The 19,572-nt window shown below is 41.6% G+C and overlaps 1 protein-coding gene across 1 annotated transcript in view; it reads left to right on the top strand.

Moving 5' to 3' along the window:
- ajap1 (adherens junctions associated protein 1) overlaps positions 1–19,572 on the top strand; it is a 53,184-nt gene that overhangs the window by 25,379 nt on the left and 8,233 nt on the right. The window contains exons 2-3 of the mRNA XM_061259242.1: positions 3,264–4,009; positions 19,294–19,381. Of these exons, the coding sequence (XP_061115226.1) occupies positions 3,264–4,009; positions 19,294–19,381 (834 nt within the window). The remainder of the gene's footprint in view (positions 1–3,263; positions 4,010–19,293; positions 19,382–19,572) is intronic.

Below are 19,572 nucleotides of genomic sequence, written 5' to 3' on the forward strand. Positions count from 1 at the left end.
ATAGTTTAACACATTTACATGTAGCAGAAAAGCACCATATCTACGCAAATCTTCTTTTTGACCTTCTGCCTGATCTCCACTGTCGAGCAAGCCTGTTAATTAACCGGTCGCTTCGTAGTTTTGGGCGAAAGTAATTTCGTTTCTCTGGAAATTGGTGGTGCAGAGGCCCAGATTGTCCTCGGGACGTCTGAAGAGCTGCTGAATAATGCATGCTGTTTACAATCAACTTCTCCACTGTCATTCCTTACAACAATATGCCTAGAAATGTGTGGTCTCCTCATCGGTAATTACATTTCCCCTAAGGCGTTATCAGATTATGATGTATCGAGAGAGGTAATTTCAAGGGCGTTAAATTCCGCATTTTCTCTCCCCAAAGTGGTGAAATTGGAGATTTTCAAGCTGGACTTAAGATGGAAAAAAATGTCAAAAAACATGTGAAACCCCAGTTATATTGATAAGCAAAGTATTAATACACTGTAATTAAGATGGTTAGTGTCATGTAATTGAACCTAAGGATAGGACTGCATATAAACAACATAGGAAGGACGGGTGGATCACGGAAAGTCCGTAATGGCCTTGTCCGTGAGGGCCTTTGCAGGCTCGGCCTACAAATCTGGGCGATGTCAGGACTGTGACCAGGGGGTTATTTCATGAGGAAATGTCAATGAGTTAGCTGGACAACCGTGCTTAAGAAGACCCAGAACAGAACTTTTTACTGCAGTCCATGATTTGGGAGGGTTTTACTCGGTGCAGTTACTCAGTGATCCTGCTTCGTGAAATAGGGTCAAGGGGTCTGGGTTGGCCTAATTTGGTCAGCTTGTTCTATTGGGGTGTAAGTTCTCTGGGAAAATACGCTGGAGAAGTGCATGTGCTTCAGAAACGATGCTCCCAGTGTGAGCAGGTGTGTCATCGGGGTGTCGAGAGCACAGTATAATGAGAGAAAATGGGAGAAAAAACATGAAATAAAGTGGATTTTTTTTTTTTTTGGCAGGCAAACTCATAAGTGACAATGATAAAACTGCTTGCAACAGGTGAAGAAACATGATAATCTGAACATTTAAAAATGTTTTGCAATTGTAATGTCTTTTTATTGTAAGTGCAATGTCAATGTAATAATGCAATATTAAGCCAATTGAGATACTTTTCTCCACTCATCTATTTCTGGTTGCATCTGAGCTTATTAGATCATATTCTATTTCTACACCAGGGTTGCCCCATCCTCTCTCCTGTAGATAATAATCCTAAAGATAATTAGTTGAATCAGGTGTGTCAAATTAGGGTTATCAAATTAAAACCAACAGGATGGTAGATCTCCAGGAACAAGGTTGGGCAGTCCTGCACTACACAGTCGGCACACAAACGGCTGGTTAGTGAGCTAAGCAGAAGGTGAAGGCCGTACTATTTTTAATATGCTAATGCTATGCCGCTGCTTTAGGTGTTACATGCTGTACTGTACACTCAAATCTTTTCAGAGTTAATGAAATGCCTTAAATTTGCAGCCAGGAAACCTTGAAGCTGGCAGTTTACAATGAAATATGGAGAACATGCATATGCTGCACTATTGACAAAAGCAGAGAGATGTGGACACACTTAGAAAACATTCATAAGAAAGTTGCGTGCCTGTTAGTGACTGCTGTTTGCCTACAGAAGCATTTTTTTATTTGAGCTTGAAGAGATGAGTTGCCTAGCAGCAGCCATTGAACGATCAAAATTGTATTATAGGTGGTCTTTTTTTTGGCACTAGAGTGAGTTCTTTTGCACTTTGTCAGTCACAGTTGAGGGAAGTACAGTTTCAAGTGCTAAGAATACAACAAAGATAAGGAGTTGGGTCCTTGTAGATTAATCTCACAATGGATTATATATAAAACCATTTGAAAAGAATGACATACACTTATGTAGGAGCAACAATAAAAGGCTTACATACAATAGTAGCAATAAAACCATCCTAGCGAACACAAGTCTAGTAATAATGACACAATCTATTATGAGAACTATAAATTCAAATGCAAAGTAAAATGTTAAGTCTTAAATCAACTTTTACAGCATACAAATGGTACCTATTGGACTGATATTACCACTGTACATTTTACTGTGTGCATGTTTTGTTCTATACAGTAAGTGCAAGTGCAATTAGGTGGCATAATGTGAATATCCTGAAATCTGGAATCCATATTGGTGTGCCTGTATAGCATAAATGGAATTCTATATTGTCCAAGAGTTTGATCTTGTTTGATCTCTGTCTGTAGATGGATTTATATGCTATGCTCTTTGTGACCATGCAGCTGTTCACTTTGTTTGCATTGTTCTTCAATGCCCCTAAATTAGCCCTTGATTGGAGCTGGAATTCTCCAAGGGCAATAGAGATTACAGATATCCCTTGATGAAGTTGCTACCCAGAGGATAATCCCACATCCAATCGATAGCCTCCCTTCCAGAAATGCTCCTGCGTACAATTTTCTGTTCTTCTTTTTGCTCAATATTTCATAGAGAGTTGAGACTTGTGGTTTGTGGTTTGTAAAAAGACCAATAAAATCACAGATCCCTGCAAATAAATGTGGACTCAGTGTTCTCTTTGCATAGAAATAGGTTCCTATTGTCGCAGTGTTTTGTAATGTTAACGTACAATAATGTGAAAATCTATGCATTCTGCACACAAATGAATATAACTTCGTTTTTTTCCCCCTTCTTATAAGTATGTTGGTCCATTATCCTTTTCGATTTTGCAATGCCTGTGGTCCTTAGGGAAGAAAGGTATCACAATCTCTTAAAGAGCGTGCTGCCTGACACTATTGTGAAATGATATAGAGCCTTTACATTGATTTCTTCTGTTTAAGGGTGGAGCATTTACCGGGATAATGAAGAATGCAGCCTTGGTGTGCTCAATATGGAAAAGCAATAGAATCCAAAGCTATTATCAGTCCTACATAGGCAATAACAGAGCAGTGCAAAGGATCAGGTTTCTTTCTAAAAAAGAAAAACGGTTAAATGGTAATTGTGAATTGTTGACGCAAAAATCCATCTCATGATGAACAGACAACTTTATATCCGATGGGTCTGTTTCTTTGCATGTTCTGTGAACACTCATATTCACCCCAATATTTCTCTCGGGTTAAAAAAAAGTCATGTCTGCTAACTGAACTCCACTTATTACAATGTACTTTACTCAATTATAGTCCATTTATTATCATTTTAAGAGGCTCAGCAGTGATGCGACCCCGGTCATGGATGAGATAATAACAGAAAGTGTCTTTCTTTCCTTGCAGTCCAATGTCTGCTTTAAGATCCGGGGGCTCTCCAGGACGCCACGCTTGGATCCTTCTAGCCATGATACACCTCACCATGGATTTCACCTTCTGTAGCCCCGTGACTCAAGGGCCGGTGCCCAAACTCCTCTCCAAACTTGCGCCTCGATATAGGGCCGGCCCCGGGGCCCTCTGGGACCCTCCCAACAAGCCCCTCTGGCGGGCCCTCGGCCCCTGGGGGCAGAGGGCCCTGCGCCCGGCCCTGCAGTCAGACAAAGCGGGTAAGCTGCCCCCGCTCACGGGTCAAAAGCACAGAGGGACTGTTCACAGGGGCCCTCCTTGTACAGAATGCCAGTCGAAACACTCTTCCGCCAAGGAGTTGGACTCCCTGGCTTCCGCGGGGGAAAGAAACTCGGACACGGGCGCCTCGTTGATAAGGTCGAGGAGGCAGGTGAAGTGGGACGGCTACGACAGGTCCCAGGAAAGCAGGACGACGACGGTGCCCGGATTTATAGACTGGGGGCCCACGGGGGGAGACGACGGGGGTGAGGACGACGGCAGGGTGGTGCCCAACTCCACTGTGTCCACCAAAGCCCTCACTACCACCACAATCACCACCACTACCACCACCACCACCACAAAGCGCTACCCCAAAACGGACTTTGCGGTGGTGACCACCATGCACCCCAGGAGACAGAGCACAACGCCATCCAGCATTATCATCGGGGAGACTGCCAAACCACCAAAGCCATTCGGAGACACAGCAGGTAAACTGCTCTTTTGACTCCTCTTGTGTGAAATTGCTTCAGGTGCTAAGATCTTGTGTCCGCCATTTGGGGAAAATTAGCATTCCCGTTTGTTGAGCTTTAAAGCCTCTTCAGCAAGGCAATAACAAAGGGAAGCTATTTGGGCTTTATGGCTATGATCTTGTGATTAAAGCAATTCTGTAGTTTGCCTCGTAGGCTGCAGAGGCATCAATGAAGATGTAACGTAAACTCGCTGCATTCCGAACACCAAGTTAGCTCACTAGGTTCCCACCAGTGCAATGTCATGACGAATAACAAAAAAAATTATAATTCTGGATCAGCTTTGGTTTTTGTGTCTGTGTGAAGTATAATTCCTTCCCTGTTCATAAAAACTCAAATGTGATCCATTTCAGCATACAGTGACATAGTAATAGTGCTCCACTGTGACGTTGTGGTGGGAAGCTGTTGCTAACGAGAGGCTTATACGGCCGTGAGCTAACATGGACGTTGTGCAGTTATTTGTCATTTTCTCTATAATTATTGGTCCAATTCACATCAATCAAATTGTTTTAGTGTCTTGAGATAGTCGGTGGGCAACCATAATCATAAACCACATTCCTCAGAAGAAAAACTACCCTTGAACGGACGTTAACCTCTGGTGGAAATGGCCGCTTCCCTGTTTTCCCCCACGTTGAGTTTACGTTACTGTTCTTGGATTGCTGCAGTTCAAACCTACTTGAGTTGATGAATAGCTTTAATTCTGTTGACGTACTGTATGAATTGGTGAATTAAAAATACAATGGGCTATACGATTATTTTAGCATGTATTTCTTCAGATTCTGGCGCATCTCTGCAAGGGAGAATTACTTCTGTTTCAGTATCAAAAAATACATGGATGCGTATCCTATGCTTAATACTGTACATGCACATCACCAACACAGTATTGCGTGTTTCTTGCTTCATTGTTTACGTGTATGGACCCAGTGGAGTTCTTCTGCATAATAATTGGGTTCTTTTTAACAGAAGAATATGTACAAGAAACAAACTCAGTGACCTACATCTTACAGTATTCGTCATGTATGTAATACAGCTCTGCCGTGTATTGCTTATGTCTTGTCATTCTGTATTGGAGTGATGCTAGAACTCTCAAAAGAAGTGAATTCCCTTTATTCTTGTGCCAGAGAAGTGCATATAACAAGCTCATGCATATGTTAATCCCCCTGGAATTAATTTATGGATATGCTAATGCACGCACAATTGCTTTATTGATTAGTAATCACAGCGACTCTGGGACGTGGGCACTGACATTCTTCATGATTATGCTTGATTGAGATTTATGCTATCTGCAAACTCTATTAACGAGACCACTCACCATACCGATGTACAATTATGAAAAGCAGCCAATAAAATGCAAATGTGACGCTGTTAGTTTCCAGCAGCGTTCTGGAACTAGTGCTTCAATGTTCATTTCGCCAGGCATTGTCCACTATAGTTGCCATTTACTAAATTTTACAGTCAGGAATCTTACACATTACATTACATTTACATTGCAGTCATTTTGCAGATGCTCTTATCCAGAGCGACGTACATTAAAGTGCAAATTGGAACCAGGGACAAGTGCGTTGAAGACCCTAGAGGAAAGTATAAGTACATAAGTGATCATACAGATTTGACTCATGTTGAGGATTGCATACAGAGCTGATAGAAATCCTACAGTGTAGATATACATATACACAAGTATGTCAAACAGGAGCAACGTGATGGTGAGGGGGAGTCAGCAAAGGGACACACTGCATGAGCTTTTCATGCCTTCATGAACTTCAGACACATTGATCAACATACATTTACATTATTGAAATATTATCATGCATGCATAGTTCTCGGTTTATGAATAAAAGGTCACCGATTATTGACTTGTACCTGTACAAAATCTATATCACAGTATCATGTAATGAGTGGGACGTGGTGCATAACTGCATTAAAAGTGGTGAGGTAAGAGTTTCCATACAGTCAGTAATTAGTGTACTGAATTTGAATAATTAGTATTGATGTTTATAATTATGCTGTACCAGTCCCATTTTCTTCCCTGGGAATTTCTCTATTTTTTACAACGTACAGAGTCTTCAAACTTGTGTTTTTGCCCTCTGAACTGTTAGTTCTCTGATCTTAATGTGGTTGTAGCTGTGTGTGTGTGTGTGTGTGTGAGGGAAATGCTACTGATTGAGCCAATGGTCTCTCTCTGGCTTGTGGGCTTATTCTTTCACAACTGCAAATGTGCACTTAATCCATGTCTTTATCCTAAGTGATGTACACACTTTACATACAGTATTATCCGTGTGTAACTGGATATTTTTTTAATATTGATTTTCTTCACTGGAGACAGCAGTTACACTGAGACAAGGGGATCTGGAATGATAACGGATACAAGGGTCATCTGCTATGCTGCAATGGGCAAGCCAGCAAACTGAAGATCTACAAATCTGACATTATATAACTAGACAAAACATAAGGTGGATTACATAACTGTAAAATTGTGCTTTGCATATGCCATTTTGTTAAGACTGACCTTTTGACTGAGGTGAGGCCAGAAAATAGCAATTGGTGCACAGTACGTTTTAATGCTCATGTAGAACTGAGATAAACAGGAAGTCAGATCAGAATCTCAATGGTATTGTTCGGGGACATATTTTCACATAACTCATTCCTAGAAATTGGAATTAGTAAGACAGTCCCAAAACACATATAAAAAGCTTGTGCAACTTTTTTTTTTTTTTTTTTTTCTGTGATAATTTTGGTTCAGTCTCTTCTGCGAGCAGTTATATGGTGCAGTATAAGCCCTATGGATGAATTGGGAGTGAATCATTTGGTGTGCAGCTATTCAGCTCTCACTGCCACCCTAAGATAATGGGTAAAATTTTGTTGGCTTTTAAAATGTGTTTCCCGTAGCTTATTATACATTTTTGGCACAATGCCTCAATAACTGGGTGGTTGTTTGGCCTATGTCTCTGACTGTTTTTCTTCTATTTCTCAGCCTCATAATGACTTCTGTGACTGTCATTGCCTCTCTCTCTGGTCCTCATGTTGAGAGACACCAATAACAGCCTCCAAAGGTGTGGAGCCTAGAATCGAGACTAGATTCTGAAAGCTTTCTCATACCTGCCCTAAGGAAGCAGTTGAATGCACCTGACTAATCAGAAACAGCTGAGAAGCCAACTGTCTAATTTCTTTTGGTGCTAAAATGGAGGGATAACAATGTATAACAATGGATGTAATTCCTACACAGATCACCCAATATGCATGTAAATACCCTGAAATTAAAGGTGACAGTCAGCACTTTGACCTAATTTTCATTGTTTCATTTCAAATCCAAGGTGCTGGAGCACAGAGCCGAAAGAACAGAAATGATACCTGTGCCCAAATACTTACGGACTCCTCATTGGTACATAAGTGCTTGCTTGCCAGAACATTTTAGAGTGAATTACCTCACGGACACAGTACCTTGTGAAGGCATGCATAAACTGTATTTAAAGGGTTATCAACAGAATAAGATGTTTACATGGCTTTCATTTTTTAATTATTATTCAAAATATGCTATGTTATTTTGATACAGAATAAAAGCTTGTTAAGGTATTTATTTTTCAGAATAAGTTGTTCACGTGGGCTGTATTGTAACCAGAATACGGAAAAGGCCTGGAAGCATGTAAACGTGACCAATGACCTCAACTGCAGCTAAAGAAAATAAGGAAGATTACACTTGCACTTTTACTGGCCTTAATCATCAAAGATGCCTTGTAATACACAAATCCCTTTACTGGACCACGAGGGATTAAAAAATGGTCACCCATCTGTTAATAGTTCATAATTGTTTCAAAGAGGTGCTAGACAATTTAATTAAGACTGGCCTCCCATGATTTGCCTGTCAGGTTCCATATTTTCAAGGAATCTGTTATTAAATAATGAAGTCTATGTGGTTTACAGGGGAATTTCACCACAGAACAATAAACATTTAGCTTATTTAACAGATCAAGGCCTAACTGATTCATTATCTCTCTGTGGCTGGCCAAAGCAATCTCTGTATGGAGATATCGGCAGCAGAAGTGCAAATTCCAGTGGCAGTATATGTCATAATATGCACCTAAACCCTCCCTCGTTTTTGAAGAACTACAATGGGCCCAATGGGCGGGTAATTTGAGTTTGGAGACACCTCTGACATAGGCAAAGTGTGCATTGACAGAGCTTGTCAGAGAGAGAGACTCAGGGTAGCTACTGTTCCCAACTGCAAACACTATTAGCTTGTGATCAACTACCATTGTCTGACGCCCACCCATGGACTGTAAATACCCAGCCATTGTAGTCTTCAGTAGAGCACGCTCTTGAAATCATGTGCAGTAGTTTGGGGCTGTATCTCTGCACTGTTACAGTTAGAGAGCTGGCTGAGAGCTCATTTTAATTAGGATGGAAGCTACTATTCTACAAGTAAAAGATTCTTCTTTTTACGGTGGTGCCCCCCCCCCCCCCCCTTAATGAAGGAGGACTCTATAGATCAACCGTTTTTGCATCTCTGTTCCCCCAGGTACACAGTGTATTAGAACCAGTATCTAATCAGAGACCACTTTATCACCGTATGTTGAAACGGATTGTGTACGTGACTAAATATTTATGAAAATGGAAGGAATTCGAATTTACAAACACAAAAACCAAAGCTGATCTGGAAGTCATATCTTATTTATTTGTGTTGGAAGTTGAAAGTTGCACTGTTCAGAACACCGTGAGCTAACTCTGTGTTCGGATTAACCTGATCTCAGAGGACAGCACTACGACGGCGTTTAGACGTTGCTGTATTATGGTGATCTTCTGCCGCGTGATTTTATTGACCCAATTTTGCAATTAGCATACCCTCACGCTATGAAAGCAGTGTCATTAAATGCGATTATACTAGATGCAAATAACCTGCGTGCAAAGCAAAACATTCGGTTGCATTTGTCTGAGCATTCGAGCCACTGTTTAGCTTCTGGAATTTGTTACTAGCCAGTTTTGAATGGGCATTTATTATTCGCAGCTTTGGGTTGGCTAAGGCCTTTTTCAACAATAGTAACAAAAGTAACAAATCCATCAGGGTAATCACTCACCCCCTTCGCTTTCATTCTCTTCAGCTGTTTCTACCATCTCACCGCAATTAGCCTGGCAGCTACCAGTAGCATCCATTGGGGGATTTGTTTTGAAAATGACCTCAAATAATGTAGCTAGCAATTTCTACTTCAACAACAAACAAAAAAAAGTGTAGCACTATTGTGGCTGCTGCAAACCTGTCCCGATGCATTAGGGAACACTACTAATCTACTACGGGACTACTAATCCCGGCATTTGCTTTGTTTTATTTTTAGTTTTACTAATTTGTGTATTTCATTTATTATGGCAAATGGACATTTGTTAAAAAGGTTTCATCCGGTTTTTGATTTCTTTATTCAAATTTTTGCCAATGATGGGGTGGCGAGATCAGCAGTTTCTGAAAATCTCAAACTGCCCTGTCTGACACCGACAATCAAACATCACATTTTTCCCCTATTCTGATGTTTGGTCTGAACAACAACTGAACTGCTTGACCATATCTGCATGCTTTTATGCATTGAGTTGGAGAGATATTTGCCTTAACAAGTTGGCCTACAGGTCTACCTAATAAACGTGGTCACTGAGTGTACATACACAGGGTTTTGCCATGGAGAGAGTGAGTTATTACACACAATAGAGACTTGCATGCTGGTAGAAGTCAGAGTTGCTCTCCATTGGTGATATCCAGCAGGGCTGTACGTTCCTGTGATGTACAAGCCTGTGTTGCGCACAGTCGCTTGCGGGCAGGGTATAATTACTAAGCGCAGACCACAGAGACTGGCTGATGAAATGACAGCACTTTTCAAAGGTGAATAGCCCCTCTGCCATTTCTGCCTGCAGGCATCTCGGGTGAATCAGCATTTTTTTATTTTTTATTTTCTGGACAAAAATAGAAACATATTGCACCTTGATGTTGTCGGGTTCTGAGTACACAAGATTAATTTGGGCTGCCAAGCAGTGTTCCTTCCATCCAAAATATAGCTGTTCTTACGGGCGAGGTGTATTTCTCATCAGAAGCAGACCACAGGAGTCACTTTGGCACTGTTTGACAGGGTCTGGTAAGCTTGGAACTTGTATCTTACATATTTTTCCTTATTTCCCTACGTATTTGATGAATGCCCGCAATGTTCCCAAACTTAATTTAAATCGTATTCTTGGTCGAGACCATGTTGACCCACCAGACAGCATGTTTGTGTGCATGTTTGTTCTGTCATTATCATATTCATTCATGTTGAGACAGATTTTCTATGCTTTTGAAGGCAGTAACCATGAAAAATAACAGTACCTCTGTATTATGTATGCTAAATCCCATATGTAGATACTACCCACTGCAAGCAATTATTCTGCCCCCATATACTGTCAGCCCAGAGGGCGCTTAGCTCTTAGATACCTTGCTGGATTTCCATTTCACTCTGACCCCAAGTCATTGTACCTTCCTATATTTTCCGAAGATAAAGCATACTGCTAGTTTTCATGTAAAACCATTTAAAAGCTCCTCCACGAGAACTGGAGTAGGCAGGTCTAAGCGTGATTAATATTTTCCCCGTTGGGCAGTTTTTCAGCCATTCAGCAGCTGCCACACGCGTGCCCTCTTGCAGAAAAGGCGTGGCACGTGATGAAGTGCGGGGGAACGCTTCTGATCATTATGTTTTAACATTGTTGTGGCCGCTGTGTGAGCAGGAGATTTATCACGCAGGACGCTACAGCTGCTCCCGGACCGTTTCCGGGGAAACATGTCGCCATTTCAAAGCAACACAGATGGAGCTGTCGGCCCGACTATGCACACGAGATGATTAAAACTGCGGTAGGACTCACTCCTAATAATTCAGGGCTTGTTATCATAATTCTGAGGTTGAGAGGTTAATTAAACACTTAAGTAAATAAAAAAAACTTGAAAATCCTGCCCAGGCTCACGCATCAATTCTTTAGAAATGAAAAAGGAATATATAATTATTTTATTTTAATGATTGTCTTGTCTCCTTTGTTGGGGAAGTAAACTCATTAGTGAAACCAGGCCGTGCCGTGCATGCTTGGACACTGTCCTGCAGCACAGGATTATTTATAAATGGATTGTTTGTCAAGTTTTGATTTTTATATGCCAGTCCTTTTCTGTTAATCACTTATATTTAAATAGGTAAAGACAGTCGTGTGTTCTTCAAGGCTGGAGATGTTGCTTTATCCACAGTGGAGTTTGTTACCATGGCAATTGCAGAAATCATAAAAATAGCATTGGCCTTTACCATACATTAATAAACTTGAGTATTTTTCTGAAGAATGTTTAATCTTGGCTTGACATTGTTGACAGAAAAGAATCTGTCAAGCACTGCCTTGATTAAACTAATCCTACCAAGGAGAAATATGCAATTTCAGCTCAGTTGTACGTAAGGTGCTTACCATTTTCCAGTACTTCACATGCTGGCAGACTATAGGCTATCACATACAACATTTGTTAAATTTAACACAATATAACAAAGGTTTCATATGGATCCATATAATTCAATCACAGCACTAGATCTTTTTAAATTCTTTTTTTAGCATGTTCTCACTGTATTTCTCAAGAATACAGCCATGTGAGAAAGTAACTTGCCAAACTGCCTTTCGAAAGAGAAATGTTAACGCACATGTGAGGTGTCACTAGATAGCCATTCATGGGTAGTTTTAGTGGATGTACTATATTGACTTGCTGAGACACCTTAATTCAGTACCAAGTAATGCAATCATGGGTAGACAGAAGCCTGTCTGCCTTCTCTATTGAATCATACAGGGCTGTTTATGATGGTGGCAAAAGAGTTCGTATCTGCCGGACCTGATCCATCTTGATCTCTGTAACTACATTTCACTTCTTTCCCCCCCCCCCCTCCTTCAGCTGGTTTGAATGGCCGTGACTCATGGAGATCAGCTTGACACTCTGACATCAGCGTCAGTTGCCAGAGGCAAATTCGTTAATACAGACTAACAGGCGGTTTTCTCTGCGCGGGGATGATACGGGGGTTTGAGTAGAGACAGCGAGTGGGCGGATTTCGGGGTTGGGGGGGGTGTGGGGTGGGGGGTGGGACGGGGTGTCTGGCATTAATGCTCATGCAGGCTGGACCCCCTGTAGACCTTTAATGCATTATAAATGAGGAACATTTTCAGTTTGCAAGAGTCAGTGGGGAAGATTTTCATCACAGCAGCTGTGCACAACGGCACAGAACAAGAGAAGAAGAGGCTGGTGACAAATCAAAATGAACTCCAAAGCATAAAAATACCATTAAGGCAGTACTACTATTTTGGTTTTATTTGTGGATGGAAAGTGGAGTGGGACTGCCTCCTGAAGCGCTGTCTTCTTAAACTTGCTCAAGTACAGTACTTTGAGCTCAGTACTCAGTGCCCGTCGCACTTGTGCTGCTCGGAATCACGCCAGCTGAGGTTTTATGGAAGAATACGGAATGAATGCAGGAGCTAAAAGAATATTGAAATACTCATTTGAAATTTGAACAACAGTTGTGCAACAGCTCATGCTCAAGTTACGGCAGTAGTACATTCCCACTAAGTCAATAGAATTGTAAAGCACAGTAATTGATCTCGAGTAGGACATATCTGTGCCTCCCTCAGAATAATTTGTAAAATTAAATAAAATGTAGCATTTGTTTTTTTTTCTCTAATTAATAACATGAATGAATAATTATGTATGTCTCTTATAAAATAACATACCTATTTCTTATAATTACTTATTGGTATTTACCAACTGGTATGGGCTTTCTTATCAGCTTTGATTAAAATTATAGCACAGTATAATCCTGAAAGTGATTAGCCACTGCTTTACATACAGTTTATGGGGTGGAACCTAATGCTGTGTCGGTAGTTTATTTGCTGTGGTCAGGCCTGCTATCTAGATTCATTATCACCTTTCATTGATTATAAACCTGGACATCATTCATCATTCAATTCAATTCAATTGTACTTACATAAACTGTCGCAAAGAAACATGGGAAATATCAGCCCTATGCCCCCAAATAGCATATGAGGTAAACGACTCCCCAGAAGGAGAAAATCCCTCAAACAGTGGTGAGAAAAAACTCGCTGATGGGAAGAAATCTCGAGAGGAACCCGGCTATAGGGGGATGCCCATCCTCCGCTGGCCTATTGGTTAAGAGAGGTCATTGAGCAACTCAACAGGATTTTGGGACCGATCTTTTAGGTTTGATTGTTTTAGGTATTGCCTTCTCCCATACCATGTGCATGAATGTGCCAAGTCTTATTTCTAGGAAGAATAACAGTGTGGATATGAATGTTATTTTTATGTGTTAATATATACTTGGCAAAGACTGAACATTGAGGTATGTAGGCGAGCCTCTGGGAGTCTGTTGACATTTTTGTTTGAATTGTGTTCCCATTGGATTCAATCAAAATTTGGCGAAATGAGTTGACAGTTTGATTTATCCCTTTCTGTCTGGGCCCTGCTCGCTCCCTTCCTCTTTGTAATCGGAATTGATTTGTCCAAACAAAGCCGGGCCCCGCACCTCCACAGCAAGGTGACTGCTGCAGGGCCCCAGATGAGAATGAGCTCGGAGCCAACGCAACCTGTCATTTCTTTTTCTGATTGGCTGGCTGAAACTTGGCCTGAAAATATCACGGAAGTGACACGTCTTATCTTGTGAAATATGTTTTGCTTCGCGCAAAAAAGGTAACACTGTTCTGTCATGAAGTTTAGAAAAACGCTGTTCGACACCACATGTATTTTAGACTTTTATTTTGATATTTTGCCATTTGATATTTAGCTGATATTATTTTTGAAGTACATTCGGTCAGCTTAATGCAAAACAGTTCTCCTACTGTAGGAGCAGGCATCCATTTAAATCATCAGTGCTGCCACCGGGCTTGAAAAGAATAGGTCCATCAGCAGACTCATTTCCGTTGATCAAGGTCAAGGGCAATATTTGTCTCTCTCTGAAATTGTCCAGATATTAATCTTTTACAACGGCCCGCACTCGAGTCTCCAGCCTTGTGATGTCAGACTCGAGAACGAGGACTGCAAATTGCTTTCTGATGAGTTAACGTGTCTTTGGCACTGAGTGACCCTAATTGCAAGGGCAAGGAGTCTTGCACAGTTTGGCACCGCTGTCATCGCTCCGGGGGTTGACACCGCGCGCCCTTTGCCACGCCGCAATTGCAGTGAATCCGAGTGCGAATGCAGCCCGAGGCGCAAGTGTAAGGTAACAATTACGGGCCCTTGGTATGCCAGTCAAAAGCATGAGTGCGACGGCCCTGTTTAGGCTCGTTGAACAACAAACATGGCTGTTCGCCCGAGAATGGAAAACATCTAAATGGCTGAACCCCTCCCCTCTCCCCTCAGAGCGGTTCCATGTTAGCAGTACAAGACTCTGAGCTCATTCCAATCAATTATTTTTCTTTTTCTTGCCCCTGAACTGGAAACCGATCAAGGTCCGCCATCTTTAACATTCCAACCAGTGAAATATTCCTTCTATGAGTTAGGAACTCCCAATCTTGCCTTTGAGCAAGGAAACATGAGCCCATCCCTTGCGGAAGTATTTTCTCGGAAAGCGTGACATATAACCGATCAGCCGGTGGATCCGCCTCTCCCCATCTGCCACGCATCTGCAACTGACGTGGCTTCGAACTGACGTTTGAAGGAGAAAGGCCATTGCATTTACCTAACTTCTCCCGACGGGTGGAGCTAGGAGTAGAAACAGGAGGGGGGCGGCCTGTAGCATAGTGGTTAAGGTAAATGACTGGGACACGCGAGGTCAGTGGTCCTAATCCCAGTGTAGTCACAGTATGATCCGCACAGCCGTCAGGCCCTTGAGCAAGGCCCTTATCCCTGCATTGCTCCAGGGGAGGATTATCTCCTGCTTAGTCTAATCAACTGTACGTCGCTCTGGATAAGAGTGTCTGCCAAATGGCAATAATGTAATGGAAAAGAAGATGGGAGAAGACTAAGGGAGCCCTGTGTGACGCGTGGGGACTGAGTTAGCAGAGAGGAAGTCTGAGAAGGAAGGTCGCTGATGGGTGCTCACAGTGACGTTCTCTTCGGCGACCGGTTTCATCACGAGAGCCAAAGCTCCACGGAGCGCACCTGGTAAATGCTAAATGGCAGGCATTTATATAGCGCCTTTATCCAAAGCGCTGTACAATTGATGCTTCTCCATTTACCCATTCATGCACACACTCACACACCAACGGCGATTGGCTGCCATGCAAGGCGCCGACCAGCTCGTCAGGAGCATTTAGGGGTTAGGTGTCTTTGCTCAGGGACACTTCGACACAGCCCGGGCGTGGGATCGAACCGGCAACCCTCCGACTGCCAGACGACTGCTCTTACTGCCTGAGCCATGTCGCACCTCAGACATAACGTGTGCCAGTGTAACAGCTGAATAACCCTCGTCCCTGACGCACACTTCATTGGGCCACATATATATGTATCGCTCCACTCGGCCAGTAAAATAATACAGTACAGTGCTTTGTTGTTCCGACTCTGGGAATGCTTTTACCCTGCGAGGCAAAGCAGTGTGTTTGTGTTCCCCACTACAATATACACACTTCCATGCCTATCATATATATGTACATATAAATGAAAATAACACTCTCGTAACTCCTGGAACCATTTCAATTCCAATTCTCCTTTCAGCTATGCGCATCTGTGAAGAACTTTACGGATAATATTGAGTGGAATCTGTTTGACTTTTGCACACATAGGCAGATCGAGACCTGGGTCAGATACCATGTCATTGTTTTGGATTCAAATACTTTTATGTGCTCGATTGATCTTGCCTGGTGTAGTCCAATACACCAGACAAGCTCAGTAAAGCGTATAAAAGAATCCAAAACAACTACATATTTGACCCAAGTCTGGCCCGATCTGTATCGTGCTTTGACTTCAGTGGTTGATGGCAACAAATCTTGGCTTTTTCATGACCATGAATGTGTGATAATTCCACAAATGCTCTGTACAGTATGGGCTGACATGATGCTAAAGTACATGTGTTGCAGGTAGCTTATGGGTGGAAATGTAAGCTTTTCTTATTCATCACAATAATGCATGATGGGAAAATGGCATGTTTAGATCTGCAGTTCACTAAAGTTGAAACACATTCCCTTTCAAAACAAAATATATGCCAGCTACTCTAATTTAAATTGATTGGTAGTAGTGTGATTTCAAAATACTGCATGAACTAATAATACGGTTTTTAATCATCAGTCATAATATTTCAGTCCAAAAAATATGCTTTTTGACGGTATACAATATTTATTCTGAATGTTATGACCTCTATCTCAGCAATTATTGCTCATTATTAGCATTTTTTCAACACATTGTATGACATTATGCATTGTTTTTCAAGATTTGTATACAGACAAATTCTGGTTAGTTTTAGTTTTTGAAGTTGCATGTATAGATGATGCTGCCGTACTGAATTAAGTAACAAATGAGGAGCATGATGTAGTGAACCCACAGAGACCGCACCTTTGAAAAATAAAACTGCATTAGCCAGGTCTACCTTCAAAAGATATGATCTGCTGGTCCCCTTATTTATTTATTTGTTTGTTTTTTTGCAATCAGGACTAATTAACCAGGTTCCATTCCTTTGATAATTATGAGGGCAGCCTGCTGCCCTTTTTCTGCTCGGAACCATTTTGCATCAGAATTAACTTCGGCCATCTGCATGAAATGCTTTTGAAAGATCAATGGAAGGAGAGCGCAGTTCTAGCTGTTGTCTATTATCTGCTGGAAGTGTATGTGCGTGTGTGGTGTGTGTCATTATTGTTGTCATCGTTATTGCTCATTTTGGGAACATCAAGTGAATGGAGAAAGTGTTGTGCAACGTTTTTATGTTGTGTGGTGTAAAGATAAAGGTACAATAGGTATGATTTTTGTGTTAAAACATTGTTTCAAGACCATTGTAAATCCCTTCCTATCATTGAAAAAGGCTCACTGGCATGTTGACTCCCTCTGCTTGTGTTTATATTCGGGTTTCAAAATATATAGTTGACAGGCCGGCACAAAACATTGTATAGCTGTTGAATATTTCAAGCTCATTGGTTGAAAATTTGTTCTAATTGCCACAGCCAATGGCCTGAGGGGGTTTCAACGTTCACAGAGGAGGGGGAGGGATAAACAGTATTGTGATTTGAAGGTGTTTGTTGCTGCAATTCCTCTCTTGACCGTTAGAAGTTCGAAATGACCTATTGTACCTTTTCGTGCTTTTAGGCAGCTTATACGAACTGGTTTACATAGAATGCAACATATCACATAATCACACCTTTTCTGTATCTGCAGGGAGTTAGTAGGAATGAGGGCAAACATATGCCAGTTCCAGAGTTGGAAGTGGATGTGTGCTACATTCAGCTGCAACCCTTTGAAGTGATGTCTGTATTGCCTTCTGTATCTTTTGCTGGAGATGTTTTGGCATTGTTAATGTCTGAAAGAAAGGCAACAATTCAGCTCTTCTTCCACTACACAGATGCACAATTTCCCTCTGTCTGGATTCATCATATATCAGCATGCACGTTTCCACCTTAATACATTTTAATGTCTTTAAATGTGGATATTATATTCAGCAAGTTCATATTAAATATTGCACACACAGTCAAGCAAAGACATTTATAGACACTTTAACCCTGAGTTTGTAACCATGGCTAGTAAGTGGTGCTGCTAAACCTTAAACATGGGTTACATAACTTGACACCCTCAGCAAACATCAAGGACTGAAGCAAAGCCATTCAGACGTAGCGATAATCCATTGAAAAACTTGATTGGTCAGGCTTTAACAGCCTTCTTAAGATTTAACATTTGATCTTAAAGTCTTTAAGTAAAGTATTTAAGACAATAAAAGAAAAAGGGTGAGAAAAATAGCATGGTAAAGTGCACTTCAAGAGTAGATTAGCTGAAGAAGTGCACTGGAAAGACCTTGACATGTGACATGTATCATTGGGTAGACTGAATGAAACGTCTTTGTGTAGATCTGTGCCTTGTCGGGAGGGGTTTTTGGGTAGCCGAGGTGCAGAAAAACAATGAAAGGCAGTTGTGTTGCTTTAATGGGGAATGTCTGGAAGCAGGGTGTAATGCCCTCTGAATTTATGCACAAGAACTATGCAAAATTCATGAGTTGTGGGAAAGGAATGGTCTTGATACGCTGGTGTTAATGGGCTCCAGCAACAGCGAACAGCGAACAGATGTCAAAAATACCGTCTGAGAAATGGGTCGTAGCAACTAATAAGCAAAATGGAAGATCGGTTTCATTGGAAATTAGTTGAAGTGCTTTTTTGGGGAGAGCGAGAAACCGAGTGTAATTGCGATGAAAGATACACCTGTCGTGTGGCGCGTGTGCAGCGAATCCGAAAAGTGCGCCCGCTTCCTTCAATGGCTCTTTACGGAGAACACTCCTGCCTGGCCACATCGACTGCGCACGTCCCTGTGATTCTCATCTCTATTGAGGATAAGCACATCTGCAGTTGCTGTACGCTCCCCTTCATTTTCAATGAGTGCATTAAAAGCTGACACCTCTTACCTTGACCCATTTTTTCTCTCCCCCTTCTCTCTCTCACTCTCCCCCTTCTCTCTCTCTCACCCGCTCTCTCTCCCTCCCTCTCCCTCTCCCTCCCTCTCCCTCTCCCTCCCTCTCCCTCTCCCTCCCTCTCCCTCTCCCTCTCCCCCTTCTCTCTCTCTCTCTCCCTCTCTCTCTCTTCCTTCTCTCACACTCTAAATATGACACTGTCTAATCTGCACATGGTTGCCATAGTCCAAACTGAATGAATAATACTGCCTTGTCTGGATCCAGTGCTAGATCAGTTTACTTCAGACTTGCAGCAATTGACCTTCAAGCATTGTGGGATATGGTGGATTAAGTGTATATGGAATGTGATTGCATTTTGTTTCTGTCAAATGAGAAAATATGGGCCCGTAACTGAATTATGCCTCAATGCAAAATTGTCTGGGCATGTGTCATTCTGTGTGGGTACTGCAAGGTTTCTTGATTAGCCGTAATCTGGAACTAAATGGCACATTTGGAGAAAGGTAGCTGGCGAAATATGTTATTAACTTTGAAATCACAGCTAATTGGGGCCCATGTGTTTACTTTTTCAGATGAAATACATTCTCCTTGCGGCACAGCACCCGTTGTGTTATTTGCATTTCTGCATAAACATGTTTTTTTTCCATTACCTGACTCTTGCATATCTTGATTTTTCTCTCTGTTTAGGTCTGGCTGTTCACCAGATCATTACAATCACTGTGTCTCTCATCATGGTAATCGCAGCCTTGATAACAACACTCGTCCTTAAGAACTGGTAGGAAAGATTCCTTTCATCCATTGTGATGTTGAATTTTAATGGCGTTAATATGCAGTCATTTGTGGTATTGTATTGCATTGTTACTGTAGAATGGCACTCTTGACAAAAGAGGTTTAAAACTGAAAACTGAAAATGTTTAGGCAAAATCCTCTTACCATGAGGAGCATTGTATAAATGTTTCACACATT

This window comes from Conger conger, chromosome 10 (assembly GCF_963514075.1).
Source record: "Conger conger chromosome 10, fConCon1.1, whole genome shotgun sequence".
Lineage (NCBI taxonomy): Eukaryota > Metazoa > Chordata > Actinopteri > Anguilliformes > Congridae > Conger > Conger conger.